The 19,730-nt window shown below is 40.5% G+C and overlaps 1 protein-coding gene across 5 annotated transcripts in view; it reads left to right on the top strand.

Moving 5' to 3' along the window:
- The window catches only part of SPIRE1 (spire type actin nucleation factor 1), a 176,801-nt gene that overhangs the window by 140,092 nt on the left and 16,979 nt on the right, over positions 1-19,730 (top strand). For all 5 annotated transcript variants that reach the window (XM_045006336.1, XM_045006339.1, XM_045006340.1 and 2 more), the window contains 2 exons: positions 441-570; positions 11,448-11,617. In XM_045006336.1, the coding sequence (XP_044862271.1) occupies positions 441-570; positions 11,448-11,617 (300 nt within the window). The remainder of the gene's footprint in view (positions 1-440; positions 571-11,447; positions 11,618-19,730) is intronic.

Here is a 19,730-nt window from a genome sequence, read left to right as displayed (position 1 = left end):
GTAATCCAATATGTTTCTTCGCAGTGAAAGGCTGGCTTTTTTCAATGTGTTTGTGTTTTAGTGTTTTCTTTTAAAATGGTGTAGTAGTACAAATTATATCTGTTGTTTGTGTGCTGTGCATTTATTCTTGTGTGTTTCACATAGGAGCAGTTTAATGTTTCTGGTCTGTGTAGGAAGATCATTGTAAAATCCTGAAACCTTAACACTTACCTTTAGCAGTTATCCGATACCTTTGTGAATCTGTGTTGGTCTTATCTGCTTATAAAATTATACTTCCAATGTTCTTGTTAAAAAATCTCTGTGAGGAATGTACTCAACTGTGTTTATAAGTGAATGAAAGTAAAATCACTTCAGAATAATCTGCTATTTAAAAGAATCCTTGTGAAATCACTTTCCAGGAATAATGATTAGAATGAACATTCATTCTTTTTATACCCAAGGCCTCTGCAAGAAAACTGAAACCAACCCCACCACGGCCACGCAGCCTCCATGAAAGGATACTGGAGGAAATCAAGGCAGAAAGAAAGCTGCGCCCTGTCTCACCAGATGAGATCAGGCGTAGCAGGCTAGGTGAGTACTTGCTTTTGCTTATACTAGTTTTGAGCAGCAGTACTTGCACAAAACTGCCCCACATAAGGATATTGGCAATGTTTGCACTGAGCTCAATTAAAATGGAGAATAAAATAACCCTTACCTTTTCAAAAGAGGGTAGAGCCTGCAGGCTCTGTTAGTGCAATGCACCCTTTCTGGTAACTTTAGGAATAGAAGAATTTAGTACCTTGAAATTATTATTTTCTTGTTTTAAAAATAAAAGATGTGTGATTTAGACTGATTGTGTCAGGTTTCTGATGTCATAATTATGGGATTTTAAGTGACATAATGTTGATTATTGTGCAGAGGGAGTTACATTAGATCGTCTCATGGACGGGAATGGAGGTTTGTTTCCCTAATATGCAATATAAAGTGTTACACAGAGATGTTTTTTAAATTCATTTTATTCTTTTGTTTCCTGCTCTAAGATCCATTAATCTCACGGTCCTTTATGGATTATCTGTGTTTAAGTTTTCCTGAACTTTTGAGCTGAGAGCATTGCAATCATTTTTGGATGTAACTCTTTGCTTCATTGTATAAGTTACGGAACTCCTATAAGCGTTCATACATACTTCAGTAATGACTGATTGAGATCTATATTGCAAAGCAGTTTGTTTCTGAAGTGTATATGAAACAATCAGTTGCCTATTGTAAAATTCTATAAGTGTGACATTTTTCACAAGTTGCCACTTTATGCCTCAGAACCATTGAACTAAAGCAAAGTCTGACCACTAAAGATGTTGCAAATATTCCAAACTGTTACTTCCATTTTCCTTCTTTAAGTGTAATTGTCACAGAGAAGCTTTGTTAACTGGATTTATGCAGAGAAAAAGTGATGTCTTGTGGCTAAAGGGGCAAAAAAACAACATACACCTGTATTCTCTGTTGTTCTGCTTGGCAGGATATTTATGCCTGGCGAATTTATTTAAAGGCAGTGGTCCAAACTCAAGTGGGTTGTATTTATTCATTGTCTATAGGGGAAAATTGTTACCACTCTTATTTCAGCCAATTTTGGAGGGAGTGTTTGTGTGGCACTTGGATGCTTTTTAGCAGCAGGATGTTCTGAAGACTGTTTTGCAGAGCATCTGGAGCCTCCTGTGGACTTGATGTATGGCTGCCACAGCTGTTGGTTTCTTTTTACCTGCCCAGACCCTTTTTTATATGAAAGACTGTGGAAGCTCGGCAGAATCTCAAGTGGATTCCTTTTCTTTACTTAAGTATATAAAAATTCAGCTTTAATATACAATATGTTCTCCATTTGGGAACCCTCTTAGAATCATAGAACTAGAAGGGACCACGAAAGGTCTTCAGGTCCAGTCCCATGCACTGAAGGCAGGACTAAATCTTTGTTGTAGTCCTCTTTCAGCCTGGTCAGATTTTTCACCACTCAGTTATATGGCTCGAAAAATGGAATATTAGAGCATGTTTAGGTATGAATGGGGAATTCATGAGAGTTTATTATACAGGCTACAGTAGACTAAAATTTTTTTTCTCTCGAGCACCAGTGTAAACACCTAATTGTCATTAGCTTGAAGAAAGTAAAAAAATATTTTGTGACTCATTCAAAAGTATTGCTTCTTGTGTTAGAAGTACATTAGGTTTTTTTTCTTTTTCGTATTGAAACTGACACAATAGATTTGTTGTCTGAAACATCAAAAAAATTTCAGAGCAAAATTTATATCTTTTTGGTAGATTTGGGGATGGGAAAAGATCAGCCACTTTCAGAAAGCTATAAATAGTCCTGGCTTACAGATAGATAAGTATTGCATGTAATTTAGTGTAGTGAAAATGTAAGGTAATAAGGCTTAAGGATTTTAAATCTAAATGGAAGCCCAACATAGAACACAGATGGGAGAAAGATGTGGAAATGATTGTGGATAATACATTTAAACCATCTGGACAGACATAGTTGACAACAGTGAAAATAAATGAAGTTTTGGAGTGTATCAATGAAAGCATAGAGTATATTCTACCTATGCAGGAGTTATTCTGTTATGTAAAGCATAGAGAAACCTTATTTGGAATATAGTAATCTTGGTAATCATATTGTGAATAACCAATTACACAGAGAAAAATTTGCAGCAGAGGAGTGACCAGTATGAATAAGTGTCTGATAGAAATGAGTGGTTTAGATAGGCTCATAAGACGTCTGAATAAAATGGAAGAAAAAGAGAAGCATAGAAGGTTTATCTCCTTTAGTTGAAAGGGTTTATTTCCTGGTATGAATAAGTAGATCTAATGTAGCCTTGAAGAAAACCAGTTCTTCCCTTCTGTATTTCATTTGCTGTAGGTTAGAAGTGAGGGGTGTGCCATTGGGGGGTGGGATTTAAAATCTGGCTGTAATTTAACAGAGATTTTAATATATTTAGCCATTCTTTTTGCAACTGCTGTTGCCTCTGGCTTATATTGTCCATTCTTGCTCTAAAGGAAGAGTGCCTCTACTCCCAGGTTTGGTTCTGGGTCAGACACCTGCTGTACATAACCGTAACTGATTCCCATTTACAAGGCTTATTCCTATGCAACCTTTTTTAAACACATAGCATAAGGGGATGTGTGGCTGCTGGATCGTTCATACAAGCTTGCACATTTTACAGGCTGGCAAATCAGCATTCAGGCAAATCAATAGAGATATTTTGCATATCCAGTAAGTTCACTTTCCACCTTGTGTTTATTCTTACTGTTGGGATTGACCTGCTAAAGTCGTCTCAAGTAAGAATGAATCTGACATTATCCTAATCCCTACTAGACATTGGATATTTTTGAAACGTGAACCAATTTTAACATAATTGACAGTTTATGTTTAGGATTGGTCCAGGCACTGTATGTCAGAAATGAGGTGCATTGACCAAGCTGAAATGAACAGCTGTGCCACAGCAGTTGCTTGTAGCCATGTCTCTCATTTTCATGAGTGATAAAATTCGCCTACAAATGTTTAATAATAAATACATATATGGGACAGGGATATTAGTTAAATAAACTTTCCAGACCCAGTTAACCTTTGACTGCTTATTGTCCTACAAATGGAAACAAACTGTTCAGAGGGCTGAAAAGGAGACAGCAGGATACTAGATCCATTTTGAAAACTGAGGAAAACTAGAACAGGGGACAACTTTGAACCAGGCATAGGATTCAGCCATACACACAGTGTCAGATTTTTATTTTTTTTCCCCCTTAAAGATAACAAATGTTGATTTTTTTTAATGTCTCTCTTAATTAGTTATTATCATGGGAGATTAAGCTTCCAGAAATGTAAGAATCTTTGTTTCAGTTCACTGAAATTTGTGTGAAATGTGGTTCTGTACTTTTTAATTTTTTTCTCTGTCAGCTACAGTTTTTCTTTCATAAATGTTATTTTAAGTGAAAACCTTACTTTCTGTTTTTCAAGATGCTTATCTCTTGTGTTAGCATCTGGTTTTATTGTATTCCAAAACCAGTGTTCTACAGATCTATCTTTTAAAATATCTTTTTACACATACTGTATTTGCAAGTGCCAGTGATGCTATTATAGTGTTTACACCTCCAGTGTTACCATAGTAAAGAAAAACATGTTTTAGACACATTTTGGATTTATATTAGCCTGGGCATCAGAATCCAAAATGTCTTAAGTGGACCTAATCTTTTCTTTTTGTTACCCCTTTGCCTTCCTAACAGCTGAATTGTTTTCTTTTTGTTGTTTTTGTTTCCTTTTTCAGCAATGCGGCCACTTAGCATGTCTTACAGTTTTGACCTGTCAGGTAAAAGGTGCTATAACACCTGACGTGGTTATTGTGTTTACTGTGAAATTTGTTCCATCCATTTGTTTGTTTAACCCTCACGTAAGAAAGAAACATGAAGGGATTCTTCTAAGCCATGGTCAGTGAAAGGAAAGATTCAGCTAGATTTCCTATTTAAATCTATAGTTCTGCTACCAAATAGGGATATACACATATGAGGAACTACTATATTTCACCTGTAATTGAATTTTGTGAAGAATAAAGTGGTCCACAGCTAGCCCTAAACTCTAGGAAAGGGCTTGGTACACTAGTTCACCTTAAAGTCTGATTTTATTATTACCTAAATCAACCCTTTCCCCTGAAGCTTTACTTTTAAGCTAAATCTTTTAGTATTGGTTTGACCAATAAATATAAGTACTGTAGTGTGTTAAACTCAAATGTCTAGGGCATCACTTTTTGACTTGACCATCTTCAATATTTTATTTCTTGAGATTATTCAAAAACTGTTAAATCTTTTATTGAAATTTTTTAAATTAACATTTCACGTACACACACATTGCGCAGAGAAACTCCGATGTATATATCTATATTGTGTGTGTGTGTGTGTGTGTATAACTTAATCTCATTTGTCAGTGCACTGTGGGACTCGTATGAAGAACAAGTGACTTAGCTATGTTGGAAGCCTTGCAGTCTTTGTTAGTTATACATACTCGCTCCAATAAGCTTTGCAGCATTAAAATGTAAAAGAAGAGTGCAAAGCTTCTAACAAATCCATGGGGACTCACTCCTGGGCCACCATCTTGGAATGTTTTATTAATTTTTAATGTACCCATGTTCTTCTGTCTAATTCTCTGTGAATTCCCTCTCTTTGAGGAGGAAATCTCAGTGATCATAAATGAAGCATTTAAAGTTTTAATGAGGATGCAGGACTTATCGCTGAGACTGACCCGACCCCCCCTCCCCCCGAGAAAGAAAACTACCTTCTACGTAGTGAAGGGTCCCATCTCTGCTGTAGTATTCTGCCTACAGCTGGGATGGGAACCTAATAGATGGCTAGATTTCTCTAGTTTTGCCTTTTATTTTATAGGAAGGGTATAAGCAATAACAGACTGCAATGTGACTGCAGTGCTCCTGAACACTCTCAGACGAGTGTGCTCGGAGGTGTGAAGCCAAACGCCCTCATTCACAACCATTTAGATTCCTTCTTACCTCATACCAATGTGCCACATCAGCCCCTGAGACCTATGCACTGAGGGGAATCTCTACACTCAGATCTTATCCTTTCCATGCAGCTAGGAAGGCATGACTCAGAGCTGGTGCAGTTATGGGACCTCCACATGAATGATCTTTAGATCCCTAAGACAAGCAGTAAAATCCATCCCCTCATTCTGTGGGGAGGCAAAACCTTCTTTATTCCTCATTTGCCATCATACACAAGGAATAACCTGGGACTCTCACAAAGTTCTCCTCCCTCACCCCCATATTTCCAATTCATTCCCATGGGTTTTTCAGTGGGAGGAGGTAATATGGCCCAATGTTTTCCTATTTATCATCTAGAAAGACCATATTTGAATGGTTTATTACCATGATGTAAAGAAGCATGACAATTTGGTAATCCCAACAGCAGAGTTTAGAATAAGCATCTAATATGGCGTATTATAACATTGTCTAATGGTGGCAAAATGTTCCCCTAGCCAGTGCTCATGTTAGGTGCTACACTGTGTCCTTTTAAGATCTGGAAATTCCTTGTACATAAGGTCAGATACTAGTGTAAGTGGTCAAACTTTTATTTTTAAACTCTTCTGTTACTTCCGAATAAAGCTGAATGAGCTGATAGTGCAGGAGAGTAGAACAGAACATGGCAAGAGTACCCTTACTGATCAGCATAACAGGGAGGATATCCAGCACTATCCCTTTTACATGTGTCTGTTTGCTTATTCTCTTCTTGTCTTCAGTTAACTTGCTCTTTTCAGGATTCCTGTTCAGTCATGGATCTGAGATGTGTTCCTTACTTACTTAAATCCAAAATGATTTTGCTTAACCATCCTTTATTAATTGATTATCATAATATCTTTGTTAAATACAAACTACTTCATAGCAACCTACAGTACTAAACTATGCCTTGGATTTGATCTTTCTTACTGACCACTGAAGAACTCTTCCTGTTTTCTTTATCCATTTGCTAAATGTACTTTAACACTCATGTGATTCACACAGAGATGTGATACTGCTTTGTTGTCTGAATGATCCTATACATGATGTTTGGAAGCAAATTCAGGGGTGATGAAAACGTTCTCACAAGGAGAAGTGAGACAACAGATCAGACAACACAAAATGATTTAGTTTGGGATGTAAATAAAAAGCAGACAAATGGTTTTGTTTAATTTTGTTGCTTTGTTGATACTTTTGCTTTATTCTTTATTTTGATGGGAGGGTTTTAAATTTGCTTCCATTTTGTAATTATTATTTTCACATTTTTTCTTGGTGTTTGTTTTCATTGCTGTCTGCCCAGCTGAAGAGATCTCATAAAATATAAACTCTCACTGAAAAGCAGAACCTTCCTCTCAATTTTTCATGCTAAAGAAAATGTTCTTGGCCCTGCTACAGCAGCTTTGTGCTGTTCTGGTGTTCCAAAGCAGCTGTAAAGCTGGCTTAGCCGAGTAGTGAAGGATTCCCCTTGTGTTAGGGAAACTTGAGGGTGTTGAGCCAGTGTGGCTGGTATGTGCCACTCTTCTCAGCCATTGGCACAGGGAACATTTCTAGGGGAAATACGATGTGCACAAGACTTTCCTATTCCCAGCTGGCAGAATAGAGCCATTGGTAGCTGGATGTAAGTTACAGCTGTCTTAAAGGTAACTTAAAGCCACTTGTGCTTCCCTCGACCGACCTGTGTTGAATATGGCTCAAAAGATGGGAGCATCTGACCGTAAACATACAACCCATTTTGTCTTCTAAATCGAACACAAAAAAATGAAATAACTGCTGCAGAAACTGCTGTTTTTCATATCTACAAAGTTAATGCTTTCCTTGTTTTCCAAAGCTGCTGTGCCCAGGCTCCAGTAGGGGTTGTTCTTCATAAGCCCAAAACTCAGAGATGTTGAGTAGAATCACACATTATTTGAATGTCAGGAAAATGCTCAGGAAAGGCAGATAATCTATTAGTTTAGTTACCATGGTAATGAGCATGGTACCCACACCTAGAAAAATAATTTTTTCAGTATACTTATTAATTAGTTTTCTTGTCTGAATTAAATATGGAAGTCATCTATCATAATGAAGAGCATACCTTTGTGCTACAATTACTCATCATATAGTCTTTTCCCAGTATTCTCACAATGTAACTAATGTAGGACAAACGTATATTAATCCGGAGAATCCATTTTCTTTTCTGCCTTCGCTTGAACATGCTGTAAAAATGTTAAGGCAAAGGAGCATATTTTACAGTAGAAACCAGGTCCAGTTTTCTGTTCCCATCATGTGTCAATGAAAGCTGTTTAGGACAGAAACACCATATGGTTAGTTAACATATAATCTGTGATCTACTTAATTCCCTGTTTCATAAGAGAAGTAGTAGTTTTACATGTAAATAAAAACAAATTTCAATTTATCCTAGTTTTTTTGGTCTTTCGCACGCGCACACACACACACACACACAACCTTAAAGACTAGTCACAGACACAGAAGTAGCAACACAAAAGGAATTAACAAAATATGGCTTATGTAGTCAAGTTATCAAACTCACAGCTTTTTGTTGTTTCCACGTGGCCTGAAATATTTGATAGCTTAAGAGAAACCAAAAGTATTTATCCTAATGCTTCAGCTAGTATTTACCTTGGAATCAGTGACTTGCAACCCAGTTAACGGATGCTGCTGCCCCTATTTATTTGGCAAAACTTAATTTCTGCTGTAATACAATGTTCACTTCAGGACCCCCTAGATACACTTGCTTGTCTGGGCAGCAGCTGAATCACCTCAGAAATGTTCACAATCATTTGTATGATCTAGAACTGGTTCAAATATTTTATGGGTATTTTTTTGTTATAAATTTAGTCCACTCTTGGTTTCAGCTAATTGTTTGCAAACCAAATCTGATTTTCTTCATGGGAATTCATTACTAATAAGTATCAGTTTATTGGTTATTTGTGAGCTGTCCACCTTGATTATTCAGTCTTTTTTTTAGGAGCGGTGTGGTTAATCAGCACATGGCAATGTTTCTGATTCCTGATTAGATTACTGAAACATTTTAAACAGGAAAATAACAGATGTGACTAGAGAGTAACAAACAACACTGTTAGAATTTTTGGGCAAATTGTTTGTGCTGAAATCTGTGAAACTTTATGCGTTCACATTTTTTTCCACAAGTATCCAGCAGTTGTCCACATGTTCACAAATAACTAATAGTCTGACCACGTGAATCCTAGCAAACTGAACTCAACCCTTTTATTCACAAATTTTTTTTTTGCAAATTAGGCGTGTGGGTTTTTTGGGGTTTTTTTGTGTGTGTGTGTTTGTTTTTTCAGAAAAACTTTCCCTTTGGATTTCCTCAGAGTAGAGGGGGATGATGGATGACATGTTGTATTTAAGAGCTATTCAAAACAAATTTGATATATTATGTTCTAGTAGATTCACCTGAAGTTTCACTTGTATTTCAGGGTATTGCAGTAAATCAGTAAACACTTCTAAACATTTTAAGTACTTCTTTCAGTTGTGGGCTTCCTGTCTAAAAATAGAATTCTTCTAGGTTTTGTGTGTATGGATAGGCAACACAAATGATAGATGTCTCATATGTCCCATACTTTGGTCAAAAGAGGGCACCTGCATGTTTAAGAAACATTGACCTGTAAAATGTATGTCCTGAATATACAGTTCTCCACATCGATTCCCCTGATGCTAGGAGCCCCTTTTCCAAGATCTGGATGCCACCCCTTACTTGGATGTTTTTGTAGGATGCAAATCACCTGCATACACCACCTACCACCTCAGAAGTCCAAAGGCTATGGACACATGGGTCCTTTCTCCTACTCCCCATTCTTCAGGCTGTGAGATCACTGTCTTGTGTTCCCAAGAAGGGTTTTGAGAGGAGAGAAGTTGCACATACCCATCCTGTTCTTGCTGCCATTGCTGGTTCTCTGGCTCTTATGAGCTATTATGTGCAAGATTTCCTTAGCTACAGTTAAGGGGATTTCCCGAGAAACTGTATGCAAGCGATCATGAGGTTTGTCAGCCCAAGAGGCAGCACAGGCAGCAGGAATGTTTTTTCTACTAATGCTACTACAAGATGGGGGTGAGAAGGCAGAACCTTCTGGAATCGTGTTGGGCAGTGGCAACATCAGGAAGACAACTGATGTTGTCCCCTTTGAAAATCAGGAAGGAGGGGAAAAAAGCCATTCAGCCCCAGAAGATATTGTACCATTCGAGAGGCCCATTAGTAATACCCTAGAAGACATAAAAATAAAGAGTGGAGAAGTTCAGTGGCCTATGATGGAAGACTCTTGGCCGGGAAAACCTGGAGGCTATAATAATAGTGTAGTATTCAGATTCACCGGCTTGGAGTAGTCCCATGATCCAGATAGTCCCTTTTCTCACTTCTGTAGTTGCAGGTAGAATTTTATTGAGGAATTACACTGTACTCTCTGCCCTTCACCCATTTTGTTTTCCTACTCCCAACATTTAGCCATTACCTGATTTCCTTTAAAAATGTGTAACTAATTTAACTCAGATTATTGTTTAAAGTAAAAATCTGCCTAAATGAGAATCTTGTACAACAGGCAAATTACTATAAATTGTGTACACAAGGTAATTTTAGCCACCAGTGAAGCTGCACCTATTCAATTCCTGTAATGCAGACAATTTACCCCAGGGCAAATTATGCTGTACCAGGATAAACTATGTCTGTACTAGCTATTGACACCAGTGCAGCTACATAAGAGACTAAAAAGGTTGATCCAGTGATTGTGCTAGTGTCGGATATGGGAGGCTCAATTCCCTGCTCTGCCACAGAGACACTGTGTGACCTTGGCCAAGTCACTTAGCCTCTCTTTGCCTTAGTTCTCTAGATGTAAAATGTTGTAAGGAATAACACTTCCTTAACTCACAAGGGTGTTGTGAGGACAAATACATTATGAGGTAGTCATTCACTACACTGATGGGGATTATATAACCGCATAGATAGAAAGGCCAGATGCTTAGGCAAATATGCAAACCAGAGATGTAAATATTCCCACTAAATGGTGCCCCTTCCAAACACACAGAAAATTTTTAAACATATTGAAACCTCACCCTTTCTCTGCTCTTTTTCTGGGTTAAAACCGACATGTCAATCTCACCTTTCCCCCCCAGCCAGAATATCAAAAGCTAGATTATTGTCTAGGTTTAGACGGCACAGCAGACCTCATGCTTACATTATATGTGCCTCATTCTGATCTCATACTGGTGACTATCCAGAGCGCCTTTACTGAATTCAATGAAGTTACACGCATGTAAAATCTGTGTAGGAGTAAATAGAATCAGGTCCCATGATTCCATTGTTACATGATGCAAGACTTGACCAAATGCATATATTTTCGTTTTTAATATGCACTAAAATATAAAGATGGGATTATGCACATTTTAGACAAGATATGTATAACTCATTGTCATTGCTGTTCAGTATATGAGTAAAGAAAGCATAATTGCACCTTCACTGGAATAGTTTGTGTTTGTTTTGTGTCAAAACTCATAATTTCAATGTAGAATGGTCTTGGTATTCACTGGAGATCCACTGTCTGGTTTTAGCAGTGCATCCCTGTTTCTTTGGATTCTGATTATTTAGCTAATTGTAGCAAATCATTAGGTGGCAGGATGTTTACTCCTTTAAATGAGGATTTTTTTTAATGCTAAAGTATAAAAAAATCAGAGTGCACTGCTATTTTTTCCACTGCTCTCATGCTCTCACATCATGTCTGTACCACACACCATGACCTGTAATTTTCTGAGGAACATGTTGCTAAAGTAAAATAACCTTACACATGTAATTATCATAGTGAGGTTTTTCTCTGTGCACACTGCCTTGGCAGTAAGAGCTGAGAGGGGTATCACAAGTTGATTGCCATGATATCTGTTCCTTCTAAGGTCCAAGTACAACCATCTTGTTTCTTTTGCCAGATGTATCCACACCAGAGGCCTCAGGAAAATTAGCAGACAGCTCTGTAGTAAATGGTGGCTTGACACCACAAGCAAAGGTGAATGGCGTCAGCCCTACCCAAGTGACAATGCAGCGAAAAAGACTCCTTAAAGCCCCTACGTTGGCTGAACTGGATAGCTCGGATTCAGAGGTAAGACAACAGGGGCCCATGCTTTCTTCTCAATTGAATTTCAGAATTTAGTCTTTCTAGTGATTCATGGAACTAATAAACTGGGGCAATAATTTCATAGGTACTATTTAATCCTGGGGGTTTCTTAGTTATAATTTGAGGATTGGCTTACTGCATTGCCAACCACAAAAAGTTCAAAAATCATAAGTCACATCCTAAATAATCATGACAGTTACAACGTGAGCAAGTCTTGTAAATGTATTGCAAGTAACACAATTTTGGTCCCCATGCAGGAGCATTCTCTGAAGGCCCCAACTGTGAATATGACCCCATTGTGCTAGGCACTATACAAAAACATAGAGAGAGACAGTCTCCCCAGGGAGTTTTCAATTCAGCACAAAGCGTGGGGGTGAGTTTGTGATGTGGGAGCTGAAACTGGGACCTACCAAACTCATCTCATTTATGGGCAACCACATATCCTTTAGATCAGTGGTTTTCAAGCTTTTTTTCTGGGGACCCAGTTGAAAAAAATTGTTGATGCCTGCGACCCAACGGAGCTGGGGATGAGGGATTTGGGGTGTGGGAGGGGCTCAGGACTGGGGCAGAGCGCTGGGGTGCGGCGGTGAGGGCTGCAAGGTGGGGCTGGGAATGAGGGGTTCAGGGTATGAGAGGGGGCTCTGGGCAGGGGGCTGGGGTGTGGGAGGGGGTCAAGGCTCTGGACTGGGGGTGCAGGTTCTGGGGTGGGGTGGGGATGAGGGGTTTGGGGTGCAGGAGAGGGCTCTGGGTTTGGGGGGGCTCAGGGTTGAGGCACGGGCTTACCTCCGGTGGCTCCTGTTCAGGGGCGCAGCCAGGAAACACAGACCATGCTGCGCCCCAGAAGCAGCCAGCAGCAGGTCCAGCTCCTAGGAGGAGGCGCGCAAGTGGCTCTAAATGGCTCCCACTTGCAGGCACTGCGCCCCCCCCCACTCCCATTGGCCAGTTCTCGGCCAATGGGAGTGTGGAGCCGTGCTTGGGGTGGGGACAGCACACGAAGCGCCATGGTCCCCCCGCCTAGGAGTCGGACCTGCTGCCGGCCGCTTCTGGGGCGCAGCGCAGTGTCGGAACAGGTGGGAATAGCCTGCCTTAGCTGGGCAGCACCGCTGATGGGACTTTTAATGGCCCAGTCGGTGGTGCTTACCAGAGCCACTGAGACCAAGTTCCTTCCATTCTGTGACCCAGTTCTGGGTTGCGACCCACAGTTTGAAAACGACTGCTTTAGATGGAAATAACGTTGAAGCAGAGATCTGATGACCTGCAGTAAAAACATTACACTTGCAAGAGTGTCTGGAAAATAACATTTATTAAATCAAGTTCTGACCTATTGGGAAATTACATAGGCAGTCTTTACCTCTCTGGAGAGGATGCATCGATAAACTCTCAGAGACACCGCTCAGTCTCTAAAAGAAACAGCTCCCATTAACCAAAATACAAACACTAAATGTAACAATAAAACAAATATTAACACAACATCCAAATTAACTTCTAAATATAATGTTTTGCAAAATAATCCAGCAATAACTCCTATTTTCTCTCTTACACACAGTTTTCTCTCATGTGGTTCATTTACAGGATTTGAACCCAGAACCTAAAAATCCACACTCCATATCTCTTCCACATCAGCTATTGGAGCCTTGGTAGTGGAAAGTATACTATTATCCCCTGTGTGAATCAGCTGATAAAGGGGGAAACAATGCACAATTTACAAGTGGGTTATACAGCCATTTGTGTTACACTAGTGGAATGTTGGGCATAAGGATTTGTGGTTTCTGTTCCTGGTACTGGGAGCAGAGTGTAATCTAGAGATTACAGAAAGCATAGCCAAGTGTAACAGTGTCCCTGTTCTGGGTAAACTGTGAGGATTGAACATGGCACTTGTACCTGGAGGTAAAAGCATGAGTCTCTATCATTTATGCTAAAAAAATGTGTCTGTTAGTGTGGACGCAATAGAGTCATAAAATTCTGTATGTGCTAGAGCTGCTAGAGGGTCACAGCATCACTGCAGTTTTATGGGTTATGCAAGCACATAATTGGGCATGTTCATTCTGAAAGGCAGTGTGACAAAGTGGATGAGATTTGGGTCTTATTCGTAGCTTTGCCTGAAGTAACCTCTCTTATCTAATCTGTAAAATAGGTATACAATAGTAGTGGATGAGGCTTTGTTAATAATAAGACTGAGGGGCAACAAAATAGTAACAGCAGTCAGAAAAAGACCTGAGATTCCATAGCTCAGTGCTAGGCTAACGCATCACTATCTTTGACTTACAAAAATGAACTGAGTAAGTGAAAAGAAAGTCAGAAAGATAAATGTAAATTGATTCTCATAGGAAGGAATAATTAAATGCATGACTATGAATTGGGGTTACAGCATAGACTGAGATACCACATAGGGAATGCTCTGGAGGATACAGCAAATAATTAAGTAAATCGACCATGAAATGATATTGCGAAAAAGACAAATCTTATATTGATTTGAATTAACTGAATAGCTTGTGAAACAAGCAAGATAATCATGCTACCCTGCTCAGTACTGGTTAGGTCTCAGGCACAGTGCTGTGTTTAGTGTTAAAGAAGTAAAAAAGATAAATTAAACAACAGGAAGTTACAGATTGACAGAAGTTGGGTAAAAGGACCTGTGAGGAAAATTTAAAGAGAACCAAGCAAGATCATTATTTATATTGAAATACCCCATATTTATTTTCTGATTTTTAAGTTTGTGGCATATATAAATGACGGGGATTTGTATTCTAATTGTCTGTGAATGACTCAGATATTTCCATGCTTGTGACAGTACAGAGCGTGAACTGAGCCAACCTATTTAGAATTACTGGGGGTCCCCAGATTATAACTTTACAATCTCCCCTGAAGAGGAGGTGTCACATAGCTATACTGCCCCAGGAGCAGACCAGAGAACAAACTGTGACTCAACTCCCAATTCTTCACCGGCTACTCCTTTGTTCTGAGGAGTAAATTTCCTCAGCTTTTTTGAGAGGCAACTTATTATATACCCATCTAGCAGGGTAGTGCTGTGAAGGGAGGTCTGGAGTCCCCGCTCTGTCTATTTACGTGCAAAGATCAGTATGAGAAATCAGGGCCTGCTCTCCCATCCTCCCACTACAGTCACAGTCAGAATAAGGAGACCCATACTCCCCTGCATGTCTGAATAAGGATGTGACAATCTAAGCCCTGGGTATTTTAAATAATTATAGAAATCATCTCCTAACAAGGCCATATATATACACTTAGCTGATTATATTAGTGGTGACACATTCAGGCACTCCCCTCAAGATATGCTTGTAAGCAGATGTGCCTTTCTCAGTAGATAGGAGACTATACTTGTTTGGATCTGGATCTAAATGTGTCCAAACGTGTCTGGCTCCAGGATTTTGATTTCATGCCACTTCTGCTTGTGAGATTTCATATTGCCTGCGTTGGAAATCAACAGCAAAGACATTGATTGGCCTAAGCAAATTCCTCTCAAGAATCGTGAATAATTACTGCATATGATTCACTAGTATTAATTTGCCAAGAAAGCTTACCACTTTGGAGTCACAGTACAATAGAATAGTTCACATTTTCTGTGCATGTGAGGAGGATAGGGCGAAGAGACAATTTAAAATAGTAAGTATGGAGTGTGTATTATCTAAGCAGAGCTGGTATTTATAAACAGTGGGAAATATAAAATAGCCATCACTCTCATTCTTTCCTAAGTTATTCAAAACAAAGAGTTTCCTTTGAATTCTTATATTGGTTCTGAGAAAGATCTATCCCACCTCAGAAGTAGCTGAAGGTCCAGCCCCACTTGCTGGGGAGAAAAAAGATGATGATCCTGGAGGCAGGGGCAGTAGGCATTCCTATAGAAGCCCTTTGTTTCCCCTCCTGCTGTGTGCCTTTTTTAGCCTGATTTTGTATGGTCCCTGGACAGATACTTCCCCTGCCATGGCTGCCCCCCAGAAGGTCCCCTGAAAGAGTAAGAAGTAGCACAAATTACTGCAGAATTTGAGCTCAGTTTCACTCCCACTGAACTCAATGGCAGAACTCCCACAAATACAAATGGGAACAGGATTGACACACCTGTCTGCTGTAATTTAGGCTGCCTAGCCCTTTGGGTTTGGACAGGGCAGCATCTGACTGAGACCTGCCCCCGAATCCATCCTAGGCTTCAAAAATGAAACACGAAATTATTTAAAAAAAATTGAACACTATTTTCAACCAAAATAGCTTTTTTACAAAATTGGAAATGTATACACGATTTTTTCATTTTTTAACATTAAAAATTTTTTTTTATGAAGCTGGAAAATAAAAAAATGTAGTCTTTTTCTCTGAGCAGTTTTTCTTCTCTTCTCCCCTCCAGAAAAAATAAAAAGTGGATGAGAGGAGAAAGGGAAGAAGAGAGGATGGGGAATGAAAAACTGAAAAATTTTAAAAACAGAAACGTTCAATAAAAATGTTCATAAGCATTATGAATAAATTAAAAATCATTCCTTTGTGAAACCTGTGGAGAAGAATGACTTTGAAATTGTCAAAAATGTTCATGGTTCCCCACCCCCATTTTCTGTCCAGCTCTAGGTGGAACCCCTTGTAGTCCCACAGGAGGGCACAGGAAGGAGTGAAGGGAGTATGCCATAGGGCCAGCCTTTCCCTCTCTGCTGCTCATCTAGCCCACCCCACAGGCATTGGCTCCCCTCCATTTGGAAAAACTAAGGGGAGCATGGGTCTTTTTAATTAGAAAAAGGCACTAGCAGGTTTCTTATCTCTTCATCTTAACTTTTTAGCTGCTCATTCCTCTGTCCATGAAAGAATAAATGAAAAACATCTATGACTGTAATAGCCTAGGGTTTTGTTTTGGGTTTTTTTTTAACTGCACCAATAGTAGTTTTCACCAATCTAAAAGATTATGCATCCGAAGAAGTGAGCTGTAGCTCACGAAAGCTCATGCTAAAATAAATTTGTTAGTCTTTAAGGTGCCACAAGTACTCCTGTTCTTTTTGCGGATACAGACTAACACGGCTGCTACTCTGAAACCTAAAAGTTTAATGTTGCATTTTGAACAGCAGTTATCCTTCTTCACAAAGTTTGTATTTATCAGCTGTAAGAGAACTTTTTGGAACCCTCCTTTTGACCTAGTAAATGTTACCAGATAGCTGCCTGCATGGAATTTAAAAAGCAAACTCACAGGTTTTTCTTGGGTTTCTTGTATTCAGCACAGTGTACTTGTAATCCACACTTCTGGGTGTGGTGTTCTGTCCCATCTAGTGGCACTTAGGCCTGGTCTACACTAAGCGTTTAAACCGGTTTTAGGAGCGTAAAACCGATTTAACGCCACACCCGTCCACACTGAGAGGCCCTTTATATCGATATAAAGGGCTCTTTAAAACGATTTCTGTACTCCTCCCTAACGAGAGGAGTAGCGCTAGTATCGGAATTACCATATCAGATTAGGGTTAGTGTGGCCACAGATCGATGGTATTGGCCTCCGGGTGGTATCCCACAGTGCACCACTGACCGCTCTGGACAGCAATCTGAACTCGGATGCAGTGGCCAGGTAGACAGGAAAAGCCCCGCGAACTTTTGAATATTTCCTGTTTGCCCAGCGTGGAGCTCCGATCAGCACGTGTGGCGATGCAGTTAAAAATCAAAATAAAGAAAGAGCTCCAGCATGGACCATGCGGATGTGATTGCTGTAAGGGCAGGCAAATCTGTTCTATCAGCGCTCCGTTACAGAAGACGAAATTCAAAATCATTTTTAAAAAATCTCCAGACAGACGCCATAGCAGGGACTCAGAGCACTGCTGCGTGACAAGCATAACGGAAAGCCAAAGAATCAAATGGACGCTCATGGACTGGAGGACTCAAGCTATCCCACAGTTCCTGCAGTCTCCGAAAAGCATTTGCATTCTTGGCTGAGCTCCAAATGCTTCTAGGGTCAAACACAGTGTCCGCGGTGGGTCAGGGCATAGCTCGGCAATTTACGTACACCCCCCCCACCCCCAGAAGTGAAAGGGAAAACAATCCTCTCTTGACTCTTTTACATGTCACCCTATCTTTACTGAATGCTGCAGATAGACGGGATGCTGCAGCACTCAACACCAACATCCTTGCTCCCCCCCCCTCCCCGCCATGGGTGGCTGATGGTACAATAAGACTGATATCCATTGTCATCATCAGCCTATTGGCACATGGGGCAGTGCAAAAGGACTGGTAACCATGCCGACTAGCATCAGTGAGGTCGATCAAGGGCGCCTGCTCCTAATTTTTCCTGGTAGATGGTGCAGTATGGCTGGTAACCGTCTTCATCATAGCAACAGGGGGCTGAGCTCCATCAGCCCCCACCCTTCATGTGTAAAGAAAAGATTCAATTGCCCCTGGACTAGCAGCGGGATGCTGGGCTCCTCTCCTCCACACTGCTTAATGTCCTGTCTGGACTATCATAGCAGCTGGAGGCTGCCTTCCACTCATTTCTCACTAACAAGTCACTGTGTCATCACACAAGTGGGGGGACAATGCTATGGTAGCCCAGGAAGGCTGGGGGAAGAACAGAATGAACAGGTGGGGTTGTTGCAGGAGCACCCCCTGTGAATAGCATACAGCTCATAATTTCTGCAGGATCTGACACAGAGCAGCTGTGCTCTCTGGTTCTATGATACAGTGGTTCTCTAGTACACTTGCCCATATTCTAGGCAGGACTGATTCTATTTTTAGATACCAAAAAGGAGGGATTGACTCAGGGAGTCATTCCCAATTTTGGCTTTTGAGATCAGCCAGGGGCACTTATGACAGCAGCAAATGGTGCAGTGCAAAAGGACTGGTAACCATGATCATCTTATTACCAATTTATGGTATGGTAGATGGTACAGTATGGCTGGTAACCATCTCTGCTGTCATGCAAAAGCAAAAGCATGCTGCTGTGTAGCGCTGCTGAATCGCCTCTGTCAGCGGCATCTAGTACACATACGGTGACAGTCTCAAAAGGCAAAACAGGCTCCATGATTGCCATGCTATGGCATCTGCCAGGGCAATCCAGGGAAAAAAGGCGCGAAATGCTTGTCTGCCGTTGCTTTCCCAGAGGAAGGAGTGACTGACAACATTTACCCAGAACCACCTGCGACAATGATTTTTGCCCCATCAGGCACTGGGATCTCAACCCGGAAATTCCAAGGGGCGGGGGAGGCTGCGGGAACTATGGGATAGCTACGGAATAGCTACCCACAGTGCAACGCTCCAGAAATCGATGCTAGCCTCGGACCGTGGACGCACACCACCGATTTAATGTGTTTAGTGTGGCCGCGCACACTCGATTTTATACAATCTGTTTTGCTAAACCGGTTTATGTAAATTCGGAATAATCCCGTAGTGTAAACGTACCCTTAGAGAGGAATGAGTCTGCTCTACAGCCTTAGCTAACAGTAGAGGCTCATGCACTAAGTTCCAGGTTCAATCTCGCTTGCTGACGACCGGGGTCTGTCAGTGATCATAATTTGTGACTTTCTGGCCTTGGTGGTGCCAGTTGTTAATGTGATGTTCCTGTCAGCTTTTCTCTCCTGATTTTTCTTAAACAGACGGGGCACTTTTTCAGTTACTGGAGATTTTCCTTCTTAAGAATCATCTACCTCACTAAAAGCTTGTCTAGTAAAGACCCGCTAAATTGACTGCAGATCGCTCTCCCGTCGACTCCTGTACTCTACCGGATCAAGAAGAGTAGGGGCAGTCGATGGGAGAGCGTAGTGTGGACCCCACAGTAAGTAGATCTAAGCTACATCAATTTGAGGTATGCTATTCACGTAACTCAAATTTTGTAGCTTAGGTTGAATTTGCTCTGTAGTGTAGACAAGGCCTCACAGTCTCTGAGACTGAGAGGCTGAGTTGCTTGCTTGTTTTCAGAGTGAGTCACTGGTTTGATTTGAAAACCCCAAGAGTATAGGAGGTAACTCTGCAAACCTCCTTTGTTAAAAGCATTTATGTCAGAACTCAACAGTATTCACAAACATTCCTTCAGCCCAGTATTCTTTTGTTACGCTCCAATGATATACTGCAGCTTGTTTGTGTGAGATAATTTAGGCTGTAGGTTTTAGGTGTGGACAGTCTACAATGGTATTGA

Source organism: Mauremys mutica, chromosome 2, assembly GCF_020497125.1.
Source record: "Mauremys mutica isolate MM-2020 ecotype Southern chromosome 2, ASM2049712v1, whole genome shotgun sequence".
Classification (NCBI taxonomy): domain Eukaryota; kingdom Metazoa; phylum Chordata; order Testudines; family Geoemydidae; genus Mauremys; species Mauremys mutica.
Note: the sequence above shows the minus strand (reverse complement) of the source record. Positions and strands in the feature narration are given on the sequence as shown.